Source organism: Erinaceus europaeus, chromosome 3, assembly GCF_950295315.1.
Source record: "Erinaceus europaeus chromosome 3, mEriEur2.1, whole genome shotgun sequence".
Taxonomy (NCBI): domain Eukaryota; kingdom Metazoa; phylum Chordata; class Mammalia; order Eulipotyphla; family Erinaceidae; genus Erinaceus; species Erinaceus europaeus.
The window spans coordinates 134,557,232-134,577,643 of record NC_080164.1 but is presented as its reverse complement, the minus strand read 5'-3'; the positions used below and the strand labels follow the sequence as shown (position 1 = coordinate 134,577,643).

The 20,412-nt window shown below is 32.8% G+C and overlaps 1 protein-coding gene across 1 annotated transcript in view; it reads right to left on the bottom strand.

Annotated features, from left to right (window-relative positions):
- Positions 1-9,340: 9,340 nt before the first annotated feature.
- EPHA5 (EPH receptor A5) overlaps positions 9,341-20,412 on the bottom strand; it is a 116,633-nt gene continuing 105,561 nt past the window's right edge. Inside the window, exons 12-13 of the mRNA XM_060188460.1 lie at positions 18,430-18,585; positions 9,341-12,331 (exon numbers count right to left, since the gene is read on the bottom strand). Coding sequence (XP_060044443.1) covers positions 12,226-12,331; positions 18,430-18,585 — 262 coding nt within the window. The 3' untranslated portion in view covers positions 9,341-12,225. The remainder of the gene's footprint in view (positions 12,332-18,429; positions 18,586-20,412) is intronic.

Sequence of the window (20,412 nt, the reverse complement as noted above, 5' to 3'; positions counted from 1 at the left end):
TTGGTGTCTTGAGGCCTGGGTTAATTCTGTTTGGGACTCTCTGGGACTCTTTAATCTTAATGTGCTTTCTGCTGTTTTGGACTGGGAATTTTTCTATTATTTCCTCTAGGATTCTTTCTTCCACTTCCTCTCTTTCTTCCTCTGGTAGGCCAATTATGTTACTGTTATTTCTTTTGAGTTCATTCCATACATCTTTGTTATTGTTTTCAGAATATCTCAATAACTTTTTTTATAGCTATTTTACCTCCTTCTTAGTTTTCTCTAACCCATTCTCTGTCTGGCTAATTCTGTTTTCTGCTTGTGTTAATCTGCTTTCCCTTCCCTCACCTTTCTTCTTCAGTTCAGCTTTTTTTTTTTTTCTTTTTTACCTTGCTCCATTACAGTATTAGCTTGTTCTGAGAGTTAGTAATTTTGCTCAGCTATTTCAGCTTTTAGTTTTCTAATTACCTCAAGGTAGTTAGTATTTTCCTTAGGCTTCTCATCTGTTGTTTCCCTACTTCTGGTAGCCTTTTCCTAAATAGCTGTTCTTATTTTTGTGATTAATAGATCAGTTTTTGTTTGGGTATTATCCTTCTTTTATTTGATTCTGGCTTACTTGGAGTTTTTTTCTGAGATTCTGTCCTGATTCATTGCCATAGTTGATTTATTTGCTTTAGATTTGACCATATATATATTGGTGTGTTTTGTATTTTTGTGCATTGGCTATTTATGTTCAGTTGTTGTGTTGAGTGAGGAAAATCCCCACTAAACCAAAGGCCTTTTAGAACTGAGGTCACAAACGTTAGCAAATACAACAATAACAACAAAAGTGATGATTAATCCAGTTCAACCAAAACTTTTTAGCTACAAAAACTCTGCCCACACACACACACACAAAAACAAAATCACAAACAATACAACAACAAAAATGGCTGAAAAAAATACAAAGCAAGAACAGATAATTACAGAAATCCACTGTCAAAAATAAATTTAAGCTATTGTGGGAGGGGAGAGGAAAAAAAAGAAGAGAGGGCAAGAGATAAAGAAAGAAAAACCTTACCACATCAATCTTCTTGCACAAGACAGGCTACATATATGCACAAGTGAATACAGCAAATACAGGAGCAAAGGCTAAAATTTTCAAATCAGAGAGAAGGAAAGAAAAAGAATTGCAGGGCTGAGTGGTGGAACACCTGGTTGAGTGCATGTGTTATAATGCACAAGGAACCAGTTTTGAGTCCCTGGTCCCCACCTGCAAGGGGAAAGCTTTGCAAGTGGTGAAGTGGTGTTGCAGGTGTCTCTGTTTGTCTTCCTCCCTGTCATCCCCTTCAGCCACAATTTCTGGCTGTCTCTAGCCAATAAACAAATTAATTAATTAATTAATTAATTAAATTATAATACTTTAAAGAAAAATAAATATAAGGAAAAGAGAGAGTAAAGAGAAAAAAAAGTTACTACCACAATGCAGTGCACTAACACCCAATGCTAATGTTGGTCAGAGGGAAAATAAACAAATAGCAATGAAAAAAAAATAAAAAATGACTAACAAAAAAAAAAAGCCAAACAAAAACCAAGACAAACAGACAAACAAACAAACAAACAAAAAACACCTAAAGATCAGTCTGCCGTTGGAACTATTCTTAATTGTCTATCCTGAACCTCCCCACCTTCCTAATCAAAGCAAAAACAATTGCAAAAAGCAACATAATCTAGAGAAATAGAATTGTAGGGAAAAAAATGTAGGGAAAGATGTTCTTGCAGCCTGAGAAGCGGTAGAAGATAGGTCAAGGAAATTGACCAATCAGAAAGAGTTCCAGCCCACTTTAGTTGAGAAATAGGGAAAGAAGGAGGAGGAGGAGGAGGAGGAGGAGGAGGGGGGGGAGGAGGAGGAGGAGGGGGGGAGGAGGAGGAGGAGGGGGGAGGAGGAGGAGGAGGAGGAGGAGGAGAAGGAGGAGGAGGGGGGAGGAGGAGGAGGAGAAGGAGGAGGAGGAGGGGAGGAGGAGGAGGAGGAGGAGGAGGAGGAGGAGGAGGAGGAGGAGGAGGAGGAGGAGGAGGAGGAGGGAAAGAAGAGGAGGACTCAAACCTGGGTCCTTGTGCATTGTAACACATGCACTCAACCAGGGTAAGAAGCGTAATAAGACGTTATAACTTAATTCTTGCTTTAACACTTTCTTTAGTATCCTGAGTCAGAAATTAATGAGATACACATTTCAAAGAGAATGAATATCAATGACTTGTTTTTGCAAGTTTAAGTCACAAATTCTTTTCTTTCTTTCTTTTTTTTTTTTTTTACCCCCAGTGCTATCACTGGGGATCAGTGCCTGGGTTCCAAATTCAAGCTCCTGGCAGCCATTTCCCCCCCATTTTTTGTTGTTAGATAGGACAGAGAGAAATTGAGACTGGAGAAGAAGATAGAGATGGAGAGAGAAAGAGAAGACACCTGCAGACCTGCTTAATCACTTTTGAAGCAACCTCCTTGAATGTGGGGAGCCAGGGGCTAGAACTAGGACCCTTCAGTCAATCCCTGAGCATTGCACTATTTGTGCTTAACCTGGTATGCTACCGCCTGGCCCCTAAGTCACAAATTCAATACAGCTATACTGTAACAGTACTACTCTCCAGAGTAGTACTGCATGAATGTGGATTGATAATTATGTAGGCATATTGCACTGATAACAGATAAAAATTCAGAGTGGATGTTTTATCAGCATTTTCTCATGACCACATTGTGATAATATAATATGCTTATAGTTAGAATGGAAGTATTCACATTGATAATAATCTACCCTAAGAATTGCTGTGTAATAGTAGTAATAATCAGTGCCAGCTAGTGGTGGTATATGCTACTAATTCCTAGTCGTAATACTTGCTGCTAGGGGGTAGTCATAACACTCACCAGTAGCTACTGATAAAAATATATTTTAGCTAGGATAAAGATCCTGAAGAGGGGAGGTTAAAGAGATTGCCTGCATTCATTTACAACTAGTAAGTGGCAGAGAATGATTTGAAATACTGATTTCAGCTACCACATAAGTATGAAAGAACCAATGAGACTGATAACTGAAATATTCAAAAGGAGAGACAACTGATAGAACAGATTCTGGAATTTAGAAGCAGAAGAGCTTACTAAAAATATCTAGGTTAGGGCTCTGGAGAGATGAGATCTCAGGGCACATTGGTGAGGTCTTGTGCCCAGGGATATCAGGATGGAATCATAATAGCAACTGCATTTGGTGGCTGAAATGAAGTAAGATATAAAGCAGGACAAAATGGATAACAAACAGGAATAATAAAGTAGGAATGGAGCAGATGGGAATAAGAATTTTAGGGTGGATAAGAAGAGCCACACCCCACAAGGGAAAGATAGAAATGTTGCTATTAGTAGGGAATATGGATCTACCTGCCAATGCCTATGGCCAGCAGAGAAAGGAATTATAGAAGCTAGACTTTTCACCTTCTGCACCTCATAAAGAACTTTGGTCCATACTCCCAGAGGGGTAAATGTTAGGGGAAGATGACCAAAGGACTTTGAACTCCAATTAATTCCATCAGGCCCCATAAAGAGATGAGGAACAACAAAACAAAATGAAAAAAAAAAAAAAAAAAGAAGGAAGGACACTCATAAGTGGTAGGTGTGATTTTTAGAAAGGAAGAGAAGACAGGACCATAAACAATGGATATATATTTGTCAACCTGTATCTGTGATCTTGGAAGAACTAATACATTTTCCAGTGGTGGGAATGGGACAGTGAAAGATGTGGAATATACCCCTGTTAACTCACAAGTTTTTAAATCAATTTTAAATCACTAATAAAATTTTTAAAAAATATATCTGGATTGTATTTATGATCTGTGTTCTCTCTAGGTATTTACTCTTGTAATGTCTCATTTTTTTTGTTTAAAAGAAAAGCAGAATAAATATATTTCAAATGAATGTTGTGAAGATTGAAAGTTTTTATTTTATAAAAAGTCAAGAAACTTCAAGTTGCAATGAACAACCTAATCTATTAATGTTGATTTATACTCAATTTACAGCAGAAGGATGGATTTTGTTAAAGATAGAAATATAGAGATAGAGAAATAGTGAAAGATCATAGTATCGAAGCTTCCATCAATGTGATTGGGACTAGGTTCAAGCATGGTGTGAGGAGTTTAGCCACACACATGGCAAAGCAGCACACTAGTGAACTGAGATATTTCATTGGCTCTAGAGAAATGATTTAAGGATATATATATACATATATATATATATATAAAATGAAAAAGCATTCATATATATTTCAGCTAACCCATTTTTAACTTGGAAGATTTAAATACAGTCCATTCACATTTTGTATAATTCTTGATCTGTATAAAGATTGAAGATTTTTATAACTATCAACTTACATTACTTTTGGGAAAAATTTGGGAGAAAATTATCTGTGACTTTCATAATTCCATAATTGAATTTCAGGTATGGTAAGTGAAAGAAATAATAAATACTTATTATAATTTAATGCTTTTACAGTTTAGAAAACTATAACATACTTAAAAATACACTGAACCCAATTATGCTGCTATTCAGATTAAGAGTCACAAGGAAACAACTTGTGACTCACAGCTGGACTTATTCTGAACATGATGTTAGAGAAACTATCAGACCTTGACTCTACCAAAGGCCTACAGCATTACTTTTAAATTTTCACTTATTTATTTTTTATGAGAATAATATAAAAAGAGAAAGAGTTTCCAGAGCACCGCTCAGTTCTAATTTCTAGTGGTACATGGGGACCTGAGAATAAACCAAACATCACTCTGGTACATGTGCTGCCTCATGCTTGCGAATCCAGTACTTTATCCACTCACTGTTCCACCTCCTGGACCACTCATATAACTTCTTTACCCAGACATCTCACCTCAGGCAAGAAAGTCTTTTGCTCAGCGTTTTGATGAGTTATTGTAGGAATATAATTTTACACCCATATATAGTGCATTTGAGTCACTACACTCTCCACCAAAGTTCTGTGTCCTTCCCTATAGCCCCCTACCTGTTCCGTGCAGCCATACTTCCAACCCCCGAGAAACAGTTTGGTTGCCTTTTATTATTTGCAAGTTCATTAGTTTTAGTCATCTACATTCCAGACATGAGCGAAAACATCTGGTAGTTGCCCACCTCTAATTTTACTTAGTGCTGTCACCTCTATTTTGTTTAAAATGATACAATCTCAATTTTTAACTGAATAGTGTTCTATTACAGATATATCCTGTAACTTTATGATTTTTTTGTTTTTTTTATAGAGGGGAACAGAAAAAAAAAATGTCCATAGTACTCAAGTGTCATTCAGTGAAGTAAGGTTTATGCTTGAACCTGCTATGTATGCATGGGAAAGCAACACATTATGCAGGTGAACTATTCTTCCATTCCTATATCCCTTAACTTCTTTTTTAAAAAATATTTTAATTTTATTTATTCATTAAGAAGATAGACAAAGATAGAGGAAGCACAAAACATCACTCTGGTAAATGGGCTGCCAGGGATTGAACTTGGGACCTCATGCTTGAGAGTCAAGTGCTTTATCCACTGCTCTACCTCCTGGACCACTATCATAACATCTTTACTCAGACATTTACCCTTAGGCATTTGGCTTCCTTTATTTTTGCCTATTGTAAATGCTGTTGCTGTGAACATAGAAATGCATATATATCATTTATAGTTAGTGTTTTCATGTCCCAAACATATATGCCTAAGAGTGGTATTGCTGGATCATAAGGTATTCCCCTCTTTAGTTGAGGAATATCCAAATTGTTCTCCAGTAGGTTTGAGCCAGTTTGCAGTGCAAGAGTTCCTTTTTGTCCACACCTTTACCAACATTTGTTATCTCCTGTTTTGTTGGTGTAAATTAAAAAGTTCCCTTAATAGACAATTAGATTTCTAGAGAAAAATACATTGTAATTGAGCAAATATTTATTTCTATTTTAGAGTTAGCACATACTAAGCCAATCATATCTTTTGTGATAGAAATATGCAGTCACTTAAAGATTACATTGCCAGTTGTTTTTATCTTATTTTTCTTTATAGAAAGAAAAATAGAAGTAAAAGCTGTTCTCCTTAAAGTAATACTTTAAATTCAATAATTACAAATACTGAAAAACTGCAACAACTTACTGTCACATATTTCAAAAACACTTCTTTCTTTAGCTAGATTTCCTGGGTAAATAGATGCTTTAAAAATATTTTTTAAGGGGCCGGGTTGTGGCACACCTGGTTGACCATACATGTTACAGTGTGCAAGGACCCAGGTTTGAGTCCCTGGTCCCCATCTGCAGGAGGAAAGCTCCACGTGTGGTGAAACAAGGCTACAGGTGTCTCTCTGTCTCTCTCCCTTTCTATCACACCCTTCACTCTCAATTTCTGGCTGTGTCTATCCAATAAATAAATAAAGATAAAAATATATATTTTAAATTAAAAAATCTAAAAATTAGTCTTTTGCATAATCATTATGCTATCTCCCCTTCTCCCCTTCTTCTAACTAAAAATCAGTTCCTCCAATCAGAGGGATGACCTTAAATATTCATTTTTTAGACAGTATTGTTAACATTTCACAGAGTAATGTAGTACAAACTTCCTGGAATTTGTGTTAAGTATGGGTTTCATTCTACTCTGAAAAGCAGTCAGTCTTGGACAGTTTTCTAGGTTTTGTATCATGCTTTCAGCATCAATAAATTGAAGGCAACATGTATGTCAGAGGAAAAGTAATCAAATTGTAATAAAGAATAGTGTGTTTTGATTAAATGGTAGCTTTGTTTTTGAAGGGGGAATCAGGAAATGTTTTTATTTCTTATAAGTTCTCCTCCTCCTCCTCCTTCTTCTTCTTCTCCTTCTTCTCTTCTTCTTCTCCTTCTCCTTCTCCTTCTCCTTCTCCTTCTCCTTCTCCTTCTCCTTCTTCTTGTCCTTCTCCTTCTCCTTCTCCTTCTCCTTCTCCTTCTCCTTCTCCTTCTCCTTCTCCTTCTCCTTCTCCTTCTCCTTCTCGTCCTCGTCCTTCTCCTTCTCCTCCTCCTCCTCATCCTCCTCCTCCTCCTCCTCCTCCTCCTCCTCCTCCTCTTCGTCCTCCTCCTCCTCCTTCTTCTTCTTCTTTGCCTTAAGTGCCATTGAAATCACTTATTTGTTGGGGGGAGAGGTTTACAGTTTTGTTGTTGGCAAATGGATACAATTTCACATCTCAGCATGCTGGGTGTCTGCAAAACACTCTCACCGCCAACATATGTTCTTTATTTAGTCTCATGTACCTGGACTTGAAAGCCTCTCCCCCTTACCCAACCTCTTTTCATGTCCTCCTTCCCTAGACCAGTCCAAGTTTTACTGTATGTTATTAACTTTTCCACTACCACCTCTCTTACACGATCAAAAACAATCTATAAGAGTAGCAAAACATTGTCTCATCATGAGTTTTTGCTTGTAAAAACTTAGGATAAAAATGGTTCACTTGTTTGTGTAGAATTTAGTCCTTACATTAGACTACTTACTAAAATACCAAGTATGATTCTTATTTTTCAAAGATTTATTTTCTTATTTTATGAGAGAATGAGAAGCCAGAATAACTCTCTATTATATGAAATCTCATACTTCCAAGTACAGAATTCTATTACTACACACTTTCCAGGTCACTAATGACTGTACATACAGACAAAATACGAATTATTTATAAAGGTATTGTAATGTCACTTGCTATTTTTAGTTGCTATACAAAATAATGCAAATACATTTCTTTGAATTATTTTCTTGAATGTATTGAATGCTATCAATTGTTTGCTATTCTTTTTACAATAGGATGCCAATATGATACAATGAGAAGCTGTACTTGAAGGCATTCTTTCATATTCAACTCCTGCCCTCTACATTATAAACAGATTCTTAGTGTACGGAGATGACTAGCTAAAGCTGGCTAGCAGACAGTCTCTTTTTGTGGATGTTACACAGTTTTCTGCTTTCTCCCTACCACAAGCAATTCATTACACTGTTACAAATCAATGACTAATTAGATTTCACATAATTACCTTTATGACTTACACAGTATCAAATTTTAGCTGCCAAAATATTTGTATGCAAAGATTTATGAATATGTCTTTGAGGAAGATGTATGACTATAATTTAAATACTTAGTATAAGAATTTGAACATTTTTATTATAGTTAATTAAAATCATTACTACAAAGGTTGTAAGTTTACTCTTTGGGGGAAGGTCAATCATGACAATTGAATTTTACTGTATTCAAAGGGATTTTATTTTCTGAAAAAATATAAAATTTCATATCTTACACTGCGAAAACATGTACACAAACCAAATGCACATAGATCTTCAAATGGGGGAAAACACAGAAATGTTAAATCTTCCGTGAATTAATACCTAGGCTGGAAACTGACATATCCAATTGCCTAGTATAGAATAAGTTAATTATTTAGCTATTTCTGACCTGTCTGAAACTAAAATATTTTAACAAACATGTTAACAAGTGAAAGAATCTTTATTCTCTAGTATAAATGAAATGTACACCCTTTTAAATAATTACTTGTAAAACTAAAGCAATCTAAACATTTATATATATGTTGACCACTAAAATTTTTTATGTTCATACCTAATCTGAACAAATCTGATATATTTTCCACCTTCTATATTTTCATTAACACTTAAAAGAGACAAAAGACTCTTGTTTCTGGTAATTATAAATAGACCCTTTTGTTAAAGACTTGATTTCCTCTAAAGCAATAATGATTTGGTCATTCTGAACAAGAAGATCCAATTACATGTAAAATGACATTTTCTAAGTCAACAAGAGTTATTAATCTACTTTTCATTTGACATATTACTATGTAATTAGCAGAATAACAAAAAATTCAATTTAACCATTTGTGTTACGGAATTGAAAAAAATGATTCATTCTATTAAACAATTTCAAATAAACTAGAATTTGATTGTTTATTCTCATCATATTATTATACCTAATTATTTACTTTGAAGTTAAATATCTGGCAAGTCATAAGCAAAGACAATTTACTATCATAAATATTACTCATGTTTCTTATTTTGGAAAGAATAAAATAAAATAAAATGAATCTTATTCTACTATACAATGTCATACATCAAGTAAATTCCTAACATCTGACTCAACTAGCATCTGTCATTCAATCCAAAATTACTACCAGAAATGTCTTCCACAGGTAAATATTTCTACTTGTGCTTCTGAGAATCAACTATTAATGGGATAAAGAATAGTGCTTAAAAAAACTTTTAACATACAAACCACATATCAAACATGCAAACATGAACATGTTCAACAGATAGTATATATATATTTTAAATTGAGATATGAAACTGTCTTTACCATTGCACACTAGTTAGAATTTTTATTACAAACTGAATGAAGGATGTCCTGTATTATTTTGGCAACTTGAAAACTACAAATGTTGTCTAGGTAGAGTACTGGAATAAAATTTCTCAGTAACCTTATAATTTTAGAACACTGACTTAATGATTAAAATACAAGAAATGAAAGACCGTGCACGTAATTTTTTAAATTGGATAAATTAAAATCTTTATATTTTATATACAATTCATACCTTTAAATGACTAAGCAGATTGATTGATTATATGTCATTTTTACATGTGAGCAAATGGCAAGATTAGGAAACAGATGATGACTGAAGAATAGTGGCAGTGACTTCCACAGGTATCAGTATATTGAAAGTTTACTCCCTGCTTGTTCCTATTTTCCAAGGTACAGTATCAAAAAAGATTGATTCCCTAAGGTATTGCCAATTATAGTTGAATAACATATATCACAACTCTATCTTATCTGCTAGAAATACTGTCTATGTTTCATTTTCCGATGGCAAAAATGAACTAAAAGGGTACAAAATCACATGGTCAGGATTTCCCACACTCCATTGTATTTGAGAGCTGTCTCTTCCACTTCTCACTTTAACAGATGAGACTGACAATTCCCAATTGGTGACATATCCAGGAGTGAACAAATAACTTAGAAAGTAATTCTTTTTTTTTTCTTTTAGGGAAAGTAAATTTCAAAGTCTCTTTGTTATTTCTTAAGTGGCACTGACATTCCTTAGAAATTCTCAACTGGAAAGATAGTTATTAATAAAAGCTATGTGTCTAATTTTCCATTTACTTTTCAAATTGAACACCAAAACTGCAAAAGATGCAAGAAATAAGATTCAAATTGAATTAATTTTTTTTCATCTTGACCTCCCAATAATTCCTGGACTTATAAAGTTCAAAAATAATTTAGAAAATACTTTCATCTTGTGTAAGTAATTGAGTCTCTCAATTCTAAAATGTTTGGTAGCTTTGCATTAAAGTCGATAAATTTTTCTGAACCTTCTAAATTGCCACATTACAAGTCAGTTGTTTTGTAAAGAAATTTAATATTTAATATGGAAATTATCGAGGAGTTATTCACTACTTAATTAAAGGTGAGTAGGGTAGAAAGAAGTTATTTTAAAATTACTTTATTCTACCATAGACTACCAGTTAAAACAGTTTACTTGGAAAGAGGAGTACTATTAAGGTAATGCATGTGTAATTCCTAAGAGACTTGATTAATCCAGTCTATTCCAATATACTAACTACTGACATTTATAATCGTTAGTATGCTTGTATGTATGTATGTATGTTTAATGCTGTGCTCCTTGAATAACCACATGTTCCTCCATGATTTGTTTAAAATATAACAATGCAGTTGGTTATTTCAACAAGGAGCTCAGTTTCATTTAAGTTCTCATTTGTATAACTTGTTTCGCGAGTGTCAGTCTTCACCAATTGTACATAAAATGTACATAGAACATATATTATTCCACTATAAGGTCAATTTAGTCATATTTTTGTTGGTTCATATAAATTAATTCAGTTCCATGGAACCAAGTGATTACAAGATGAAACTATGAAATGAATAGATAATAGTCAATCAACAAATAAAACTTATCGTATCTTAAGACAGACAATTCCCAAGGGGGATATATGTCATCATTTCTTTGCAGTCTTGGTATCAAATTTTCTAGAGCTGAGCCACAGGGAAATGGTTCAAAGGATTAACACTTAGGGGTAATGCTTAGTGCTATGTGCCTGGATTTAACAACATTAACAGAAGCCTGCACAGTTAAATCCTTCTACATCCTGCTGAAAATGTGCCCTTTGGTGTCAACTTTGCTTGACAAGATATTTTCTGGAACTCAGAAAGGTGAAATTTCTTACAGGGGTGCAAGATTAATGGCTAGAAGAACTGCATTGTCAGAGATATCACAAAGTGTTTTTAAAAAGCCAAAGGGGATTTAATCTTACAGACATTTCCTGTTAGTGAATAAAGAGATTTAGTAGCTGTTGGACACATGAGAGGAAAAAAGACACAAGCTTGTGTTAAATTTTGTTTTACTGCTTCCCTATATTCTATTTATATTACACTCTGGAACATTTATTACTGTATATTGCTAAAAGTAAGACACTATTAGAAATGAAGCAGACTGGTAATGAACATATGTGCAAGTACACAACTCCAATTTAAACTGATTTCACACTATGTTGCAAATTATACAGTATATACACATTTATTACCTAATAGTTTCTAGAAGAGCAAGTCAAAGTAAATTTTTTTATCACAGAAAAATAAATATACACCCTGTATTGTACTTGTCCTTACTCAGGCAACATATTTATACACTAGTTTCTATAACTTAACACTGTGTAACAGTATTTTAAAATTACAAAAAAGATATCTATTAAGAAATTATCTAACAATATTGCTCTTCAATACATTTATGTAGACAATTAAGACTTGAAGTAAACATCAATAACTTGCAGCTTTTGCTAGCCCATAAAATGGCTATAAAACTTCCTTTCAAGTGGAATCTCCGTGGAAGGTTTGAAAGGAGCTGCTGTAATTCAGTCTATGAAGGTGCTGTATATAGATATACATCGTGTATAAAATTTTATGGAAGGATTGGGAAGTATTTTATTGTAACACATTTAATGTTTAACCTCATGTTCTCATTCCATGCAGGTTTTTTTGCTTCATGAAAAGTGAAGACACTGAGATATATTAGCAAAACACTGATTACAAATTCTGTGGCTAAAACAAGTGCTATTCTAAAGTTTAGAAATCACTGAGTTTTCCCTCCCCCCCTTTTTTTGTCAAAATAAATCTCAGGGCTTGTTTACAAAGTGCAGAATTTTTCACTTGACGAAGTGACATTAAAATGAAGTTACAATGGCACCATTCCATTTACCAGCTGCACCTTCATTTCTTGAAGGCTGTTCATGATCTTCTTCTGGTGACCGACAAGAGTCACTCCAAGGCGTCTCAAATCCCTGCATGAAGAAAGCACACATTGGATGCATGTATTGACTGAAATGGCAGCACACTGCAATATTTTCACGCTGTCAGCAAACATTTTGCTGAAACTAATTAGATTGTAGTCTCAATTTAGACACACAGGGTCCAATTTTCAAAGAGAGGCTCCAAAATTGTACCTTGAAAAATCTGTTTGCAGTCAAAAAATATATATCTATAATGAAAAGTAATGCACACTGCTTTTTTGGGGTCATCCTTCCTTAGTTTGGTGGTACAGAGTAAAAAAAATATGTAAATTGAATATCCAAAATCTAACAAGGGTTATCCAATGAAAAACAAAACAAAACAGAACATACAGTTTTTGGTGACAATGATAACTTACTTTATACTTCATGACAATTTCAGTTACTGGCTAATTAATATTTTTCTATTTTCACATGTAACTATGAATTGTTTAAATGTCAGTGTTCATGGGTGTGTCAGTAAACTCTGGGCATAAGATAGTAAGAAGAGATTTAGTAACTGAAACATTTTATCTAAAAACACTTTTGAGATACTTTGTAAACACACAGCTGATTCTGTATAATCTAAGTTTGAAGTTACTGATGTAATATGTGTACATAAATTGCACAATTAATATAGCTGGTTGAATTATTAAAATGATATTTTGAAAATAGCCATAACATTTTATTCTGAAAATTCCAAAATGAGAATTCATAGGTTTCCAAGCTCAAACAGTATGAACTTTACATACATAATACTAAATCCTCATTTTGAAGTGTATGTGTTCCATATAGCAGATCTTGGTTAACATATGTTACAAAAACACTACTTATTTTTACTTTCATTGTATAAACTTGTAACACTATGGGCACATATAACTTAATTCTTAAAAAAAATAACCTGACAACAAGAACTCTAGTTCAGTGCTTTAAAAATGTAAACATGGCAATGCATTTATATCATGCTAAAGTCAGTGTTCTGAAGTTATTTTGGTAACTAAATGTAGTTATGTAGCTTATAATTATCTCTTCACATACTTCATATATCTGGGTTTTAAGTTAAAATTTGTTTACTTATTCTAAGTGAACTAAACACTAAATCTTATTTCACCACAACTTGTGATCAGTTTATCTCCTAAGATAAATTTGAAATTTCAGGTCGCTGATATTTTCTCCCTTTTTTCTTTTACTTTTCTGTTTTTCTTTCTCTCATCTGTACCTCTATACTACAAATGTAGTCATGAAAACATAGCACTTTATACTAGATACTGCTATAAATTACCTATCTGAAGAGAAATACTTTTAAAATCTAACCTGTCATTTAAAATGCTGTCAACTTCATGTTCAGTTATTTAGAAAATAACACAGTTATAAAAACAATAAAATGTACACATGCCTTTAGGTAAGATGATTTTAGTGAAAAATTGTGGGAGAAATTAGATCAATTTTTTTGAAAGTTAATATAGTTTTCAGACACCTTTCTTTAAAAAAATCCAGTGATATTTTTCTTGGGAGTCTAGCTGTAGTACAGCTGGTTAAGCACATGTGGTGCAAAGCGCAAGAACCAGAGTAAGAATCCCTGTTCTAGCCCCCAGCTCTTAAACTTCAGGGGAGTGGCTTCACAGACAGTGAAGCAGGTCTGCAGGTGTCTATCTTTCTGTCCCCCTCTCTATCTTCTCCTCCTCTTTCCATTTCTCTCTGTCCTATCTAACAGTGACAACATTAATAACAACAACAGTAATAACCACAACAACTGTAAATCAACAAGGGCAACAAAAGATAAAATAAATTAAAAAATTAAAAGAAATTCTAGTGATATTTTTTAATGATATTATTGATGGGGACCATAATAGCAATATGAAATAGTTCTACTAGATATTAACATTATCAAAATACCTCATGATATATTATTTAAGTAGTCTGGTCTCATATTTTTGCTATTTCTAAACTTCCTCTACTCTTTTACCCATTTTACAAATTGCCATATTAAATGGCCAATTTGGAAGTAATATTGTGAAGAAACTTGATAACAAATAAAATGCTTTGCATTTAATAGTGAAGGAGCTTTTAACAGTTACTTTTTGAAGAAAATTAAATGGAACAGAGTATAATTAGACTATTTCATTTTTCTATTTAGGGAGTTTTATAGTGTAGCAAAGTGCTTAAGTATACCCCCTTCGTAACTAATTCATTATAGTAACTTTGCCATGATCACGTGTAATCTTAAGTAGTGCTCAAAGCCAATAATAATAATGAAAATTAGGTATCAGTGTAAGTTTATGAATTTAAGCATGATGAGAACAATATTGTTACATAAAGTCATTCATATTTTGTCAACAAAGTTGATTAGTTTTAGAAAAACTGCAAATATAATTAATTACCATTGTTACTACATTTCGGGCCTTTTTTCAAATGCTACTTCATAACCTTAAACAATTGGGAATACTAATATTGTGATGCTATAATTCTAGATTAAAAAATAAATTGCAACTAGTATCTAGTTGGTGAAACCAAATCTTGATTATTCAGGATGTAATTTTTCATTGTAAATATTTCCCTCATTTATTCTTCCCCCTTCTGCTTTACACAACATTTAGTCACATAACTAGTTCTTATTGCCACCAATATCAACAGGGTAGGAGAAGGGAGAAGATGTATTAATGAACGGTTGTTAAATTTCAGTATTCTTTTTTTCATAGTCTTATGATGCAGTTCTGTGTTTACAACTTCTTGGTTCACTGATAATCACTTGTATCTGCAGAATTTATATTTAGCAGGAGAGGATTTAGCTAAAGCCTGGTCATGGTTTTCAATGAATAAATCATAATGAGAATTAGATTAGGAATTTCAGTTCAACATGTAGAATAAAGAGAATAGTATGTACTCTTAAGTTTTCTTTAAGTTTATAATACTTTATGCATAAGGACTAGTGTACACATATTTTGGCTCCAGCTTTGGAAATCTTGCAACAGTACTTTAAGAATTCACTTTAACAAATGATATTAGCAGGAACCTCTTCAGCTAAAAGATAATAAACATGATATTTAAATTCATTAAATTTTGCTCATTTTCTGAATAATCAAAAATTGGCAATGCTTATCTGGCAAACAGTTTATAAATAGGAGCTATAATACTCTCCTTTAAATCTTTGGGTTCAATTTGCAATTCACCTCAAGCTCATAATCCCCTTGTCAATAATAACTTTCTGCACTTAAATACCACAGTATAGACTGTACCAATACTGATACAATAGTTGTTCAATATGGATACTTGATGCAGAACAACAAGATTTAGGCACAGAGAAGAATAGTAGCTAGAAATATGCAAGTTTGAGAACCATTTTCATTGAGCATTATTTTGACTCTAAGATCTTTTATAGTTTTTCACTTCTCACATTAAACCATGTGTAATCATGTATTTGGCCAAAAAATAATAATCAGATACACTTAAACTATTATAAATATATTTTACAGAAGTACATGGTGTTTAAAAGTTGTAATCACTCTTCATAATCTAAATATATTATGAAAACAAAACTGGCAATATGTAACAACATTTTTCTTATTTAAGTATATTGCTGTATGCTATTTTGCTTTAAATAAATTCACTTCAACTTTTACCCTAAAGAGTTATAGATACATTATTCTAGTCTTGTTTCAATTATGCTCTGAGATTAGCATTAGTGACAATATTTTATCATCATAATATAATATTATACATTCTTTATAAAAACTGATATTCAAATATGATTAAAGACCTTGTATAAAAGTTAAAAGTATTCTAAGAACAGAGTTTTGTCTTTGCTGATACGTTACCTTTATAATATGTTTTTGGTGGAGTAAAATGTACAGTAAATTTTTTTCTTATATTCTGCACCACACGTTTAACTGAATACTTGGTTTGTTTGTTTGACTAGACTTTTGCTCTGTTGTGGTTACTGATGGTGCCAGAGATTGAATCTGGGAACTCTAATATACAAGTCGTGTACACTAACACTGACTTAGCTCTTTGATTCTCATTGCTACCTATTTTGTGAGTTATTTAAAATATATTTTGATAAAGATATTCTTACCAAATAGAACTGATGTGGTTAATAACACAGGGATATATATTTAAAGTTGCATGACCTCTCCATGCAATCAGCTTCACTGGAGTTAAGGATTTCTGGTCCAGTTCCTAGTAAGGAATGAGTTTCTATGGGTCTCAGGAATCTGAGACAATTGACACATAGTGGCTACCATTCTTTGAATAGGAAGACACAGATAAGTTTCCTGATTTTACCTTTCTGCTCTGATCAGAGTGAATGAGTTAAAATACACGCTGTTTGAAAGAAAGCTTATAAGAATAGGTAGCAAACTATAAAAACAACAGGAAAGAAAGAAGAAATTGAGCCAAGTATTGAATAATTGTCAGGAAGCAATTGTAGAATAGAAATGTGGAAAATCATCATGATAGAATACATATTAAGATTTAAAGGAAAATACACAGTATATAAATTTGAGTACAGATGGGAAAGAAAAGAAATCAGAATTAGAAGAAATAAAAGTAAAGCCCTAAGTTAAAATATTCAACATGTATAGTGTTGTGGCCATAAAAAAATGACATAAAATAGAGATATTGCAAAAAAAAAAAACCCTACTTGTCATTATAAGTGTTGTGTGAAAGGTGAAACGAAAATCTAGTGAATGTAAACATATATATGTATATGCGAAATTTTAATAAAAAAGACACTGTTTAATGCAAATAATTTTATTATATATTTACAATAAATCTGACATCGGGTAGAAGAAATACCTACAGTATCATTTTAATATAAAATGACAAATGGCTTTAATAAAACAAAATGACCAGTTTTGTTGAAAATTAAATAGCAATCATGTAAAAATAGTTTGAAATTATCAGTAAAATTTTCTGTTTAATATTTTAAATATAACATAAATGAATTTTCTGAGTGTCTAAAGAAATATGGGCAAACATTATGAAGGTGAGAATGAGATCAATAAATTAAGAGCAAGGTGAGTGGTGATTTCAGGTCCTTTTTAGTTTTAGATAATGAAAGTAGAGCTGTCCTGAGAATATGAAATTAACATGATATATAATGGTACCCTGTTACCTTTTCTGTAGATGAGCAGTGAATTCAAATAATCAAAGAATGCCCAAAGAATGGTGAGCTACAACTGTTCAGTATTCATACTATGTAAATTAATGAAGTAAAGACTATGGTCTAGTGCTTTAGGATATTTTGCTATCTTCTAATCCTCACAATATTTTAATCTTTGAATTTTAGGTAATTTGGAATAAGTTATCATTATATATTCACAGGTTAAAACATTATTAATGTTAATGACATCTAGATGGGACCACCATAACAACAGTTATTCTTCACAATTAACAAATATTAGGCTAAAATAATTACACATACAGAGTAGGTAATAAAATACAAACAAATTACAACCTTAACGAATTTCATATTTAACACTAATGATTTTTAATTAGTAGGTTTTGGTAAATTTTATCTTAAACGTGCAAACAGAAAAGGGCACAATTGGTTCCACTGAGATTTTACCAAATAATAAATAAGAGGCAGAATCAAATATATCCTTGGATTGCAAGAATATGAGATGCACCACTTAGAGATTAAATGAAATTCCTGCCTGGAAGGCTTAATTTTAGCTGTTTTTAGTTGGTTCTTTTTTTTTTTTTTTTTTTTTTTTTACCATAGCCCAAATTTAAGAATATATTTATCCTTATGTAGGACTAGTCACACCAATTGTGCTTACAAATTGTTTTGTATTTACATTCAAATAACATAGGTTCCAGTATAAAAACTTTGTCAAGAAAACATCCTTTCCACAACACAAAATACCAGTATTTTGCCAAGAAACTGTTATTCCAATTATTCAAAGACTATTTGGAGGAAAGAGGCAAAGATACTGGCCACAAGTAACATTAACCATGCAGTTGTTAACAATACAGGCTAAAAAGAATGAGGCTTCTTTGAAGCTGCCACACAGACAAAGGTTAACTGATTTCCCTTGACCTTATCCGGATTTTTTCTGAACAACTTTTCTTGCCCCAGCAATTGCATAAAAATTATCAGAAAAATTACTCACTCCAAAGTCACCTGAGCCACAGCGTCCATTGAACTGTATCCATTTTCCATAAAAATCTCTGTATACCGGCCCATTTTGATTGCTTCTAGCCATTCACCTACTGATCTGTAGGCCCCGGATCCCAGTGGGCCATGTTCTGCCAATAAGCTTGCTACTCTAAAACACACAAAATGTAAATATTGAAAGTAGTATTATAATCTATTTTAAGAACAAATTTTATTGTAATGTTAAGTCAGAGTCAGTGGGTCATCAAATATTTTTAGGGAAAAATACTCAAATGCTAACATGTAATCATTCAAAATACAAAGCATAAAATAAGCCTGCTTAGATTTTTTTCAATCTGTTGGTGAGGACTTATAAATAATAAAGAAATTGTAGTGTGAAACATTAAAAATGCCACATGGTGACTTAGATGCAATTCATACTAATGTTTGCAAAAAATTAATAAAGTACTGTGTAATACCTATCTGCAGGATACTCCATGTAAAATCATTTGCTTCTGGACTTTGCTAGAGAAACTTAGTCTCAATAAAGCTGACTTCCCAGAAGTGCCATAACCTATTTATTCTTTACTTTGTATCCTTACACTAATTCACCTAGTGAACTAGTAGAACTTGGAAAACAACATGTAACCCCAAATTCATAAGAAAACTGAACAGAATCCCTCACAACATGAGATGCTTTTGGCAACCCTAAATTAATACTCTTTGGATAAATATAACAGTGATGATCATTTCTAGAAATGATTCATAAAGAAATAATCAAATAAAATGGAAACCTTCTTGTTTACCTTTTGTTACCTTTTGTAACCTTTTGTTACCACCTTCTTGGTAACAAAAGTAAACCCCATAACAAGGTGAAGGCAGATGATACACTGGAGGTATGTGAGATATGCTGGCACATATTTGGGGGAAATGTAAAATTGCACCTAATAACTACATTTTTAAGACAAAATTTGCTCAGCAAAAATAAATTAAAAAAATTAAATATCAGTGAGAATTTACTTAAGCACACTTCAACAACAAGCTATAGACCAAATGAATTTATTTCCACTTCTGTTCTATATACTTTCTTTTTAAAATAATTTATATATTTTCCTAGATAGACATAAAAATAGAGCTAGAAAGAAGAAGAGAGGAACCCGCAGCACTGCTCCAGCCATTATGAAGCTTCTTCCTATAGGTGACGATCTGGGGCTGAACCAGTCTTTGTGCATGATAGCATGTGAACTCTACCAAGTGTACCATCATCTGATTCTTAACCTGTGTACTTTGTCATAGCCCATTTAATATTCCAACTGACTTCAGTATACATTTCCAAGTACATTCTATAAAAATCGATCTGGTTAATGTCAGCAATAACTTTTATTTTACCAACATGTGTGACCTTCCTATCATGGATATGACTGAGCTGTTGTGGTAACAACAACCCAGACACCAATGACCAACATCTCTTTCTTGAAATTCTGTTCAAGCTCTTTATAATCACTGTTCTTTCTTTCTTAGTGACCATGACATTGAAATTTCCTCCTTTCTCTTGAATCACCTTTTCAACTATTATTTTCTTTGATTTTAAAATTTGGAGTCAGCTCTTGGCTCTAAATTGTCTGTATTCAAACTGTAACTGCTCAAGTAAGTAAATTTATCCCCTTTCATGGAACACACAGTATCTACTTTGGTCCTATATTTCTTCCTACCTAGTATCTCATACATGTGCCTTATACTTCCGTATCTTCCATATAACTTCAGCATGTACCAAAATGCACTCATCTTCTCTAGTTTCTCTAACAGTTCTTCCCATTATAGAGTATGATAGACAATCTTTCCTTCTGTTTTTCTCAGTCTACCCATAAACTATCATTGCATGCCATATATTCTTCTTTTCTGATCTTATACAGATTACCAATTCTGTTTGATTTGACATCATTACAGTTGAAGACATAATCATGCCTTACCTGCACATATATTTCAGCATCTGGTTTAA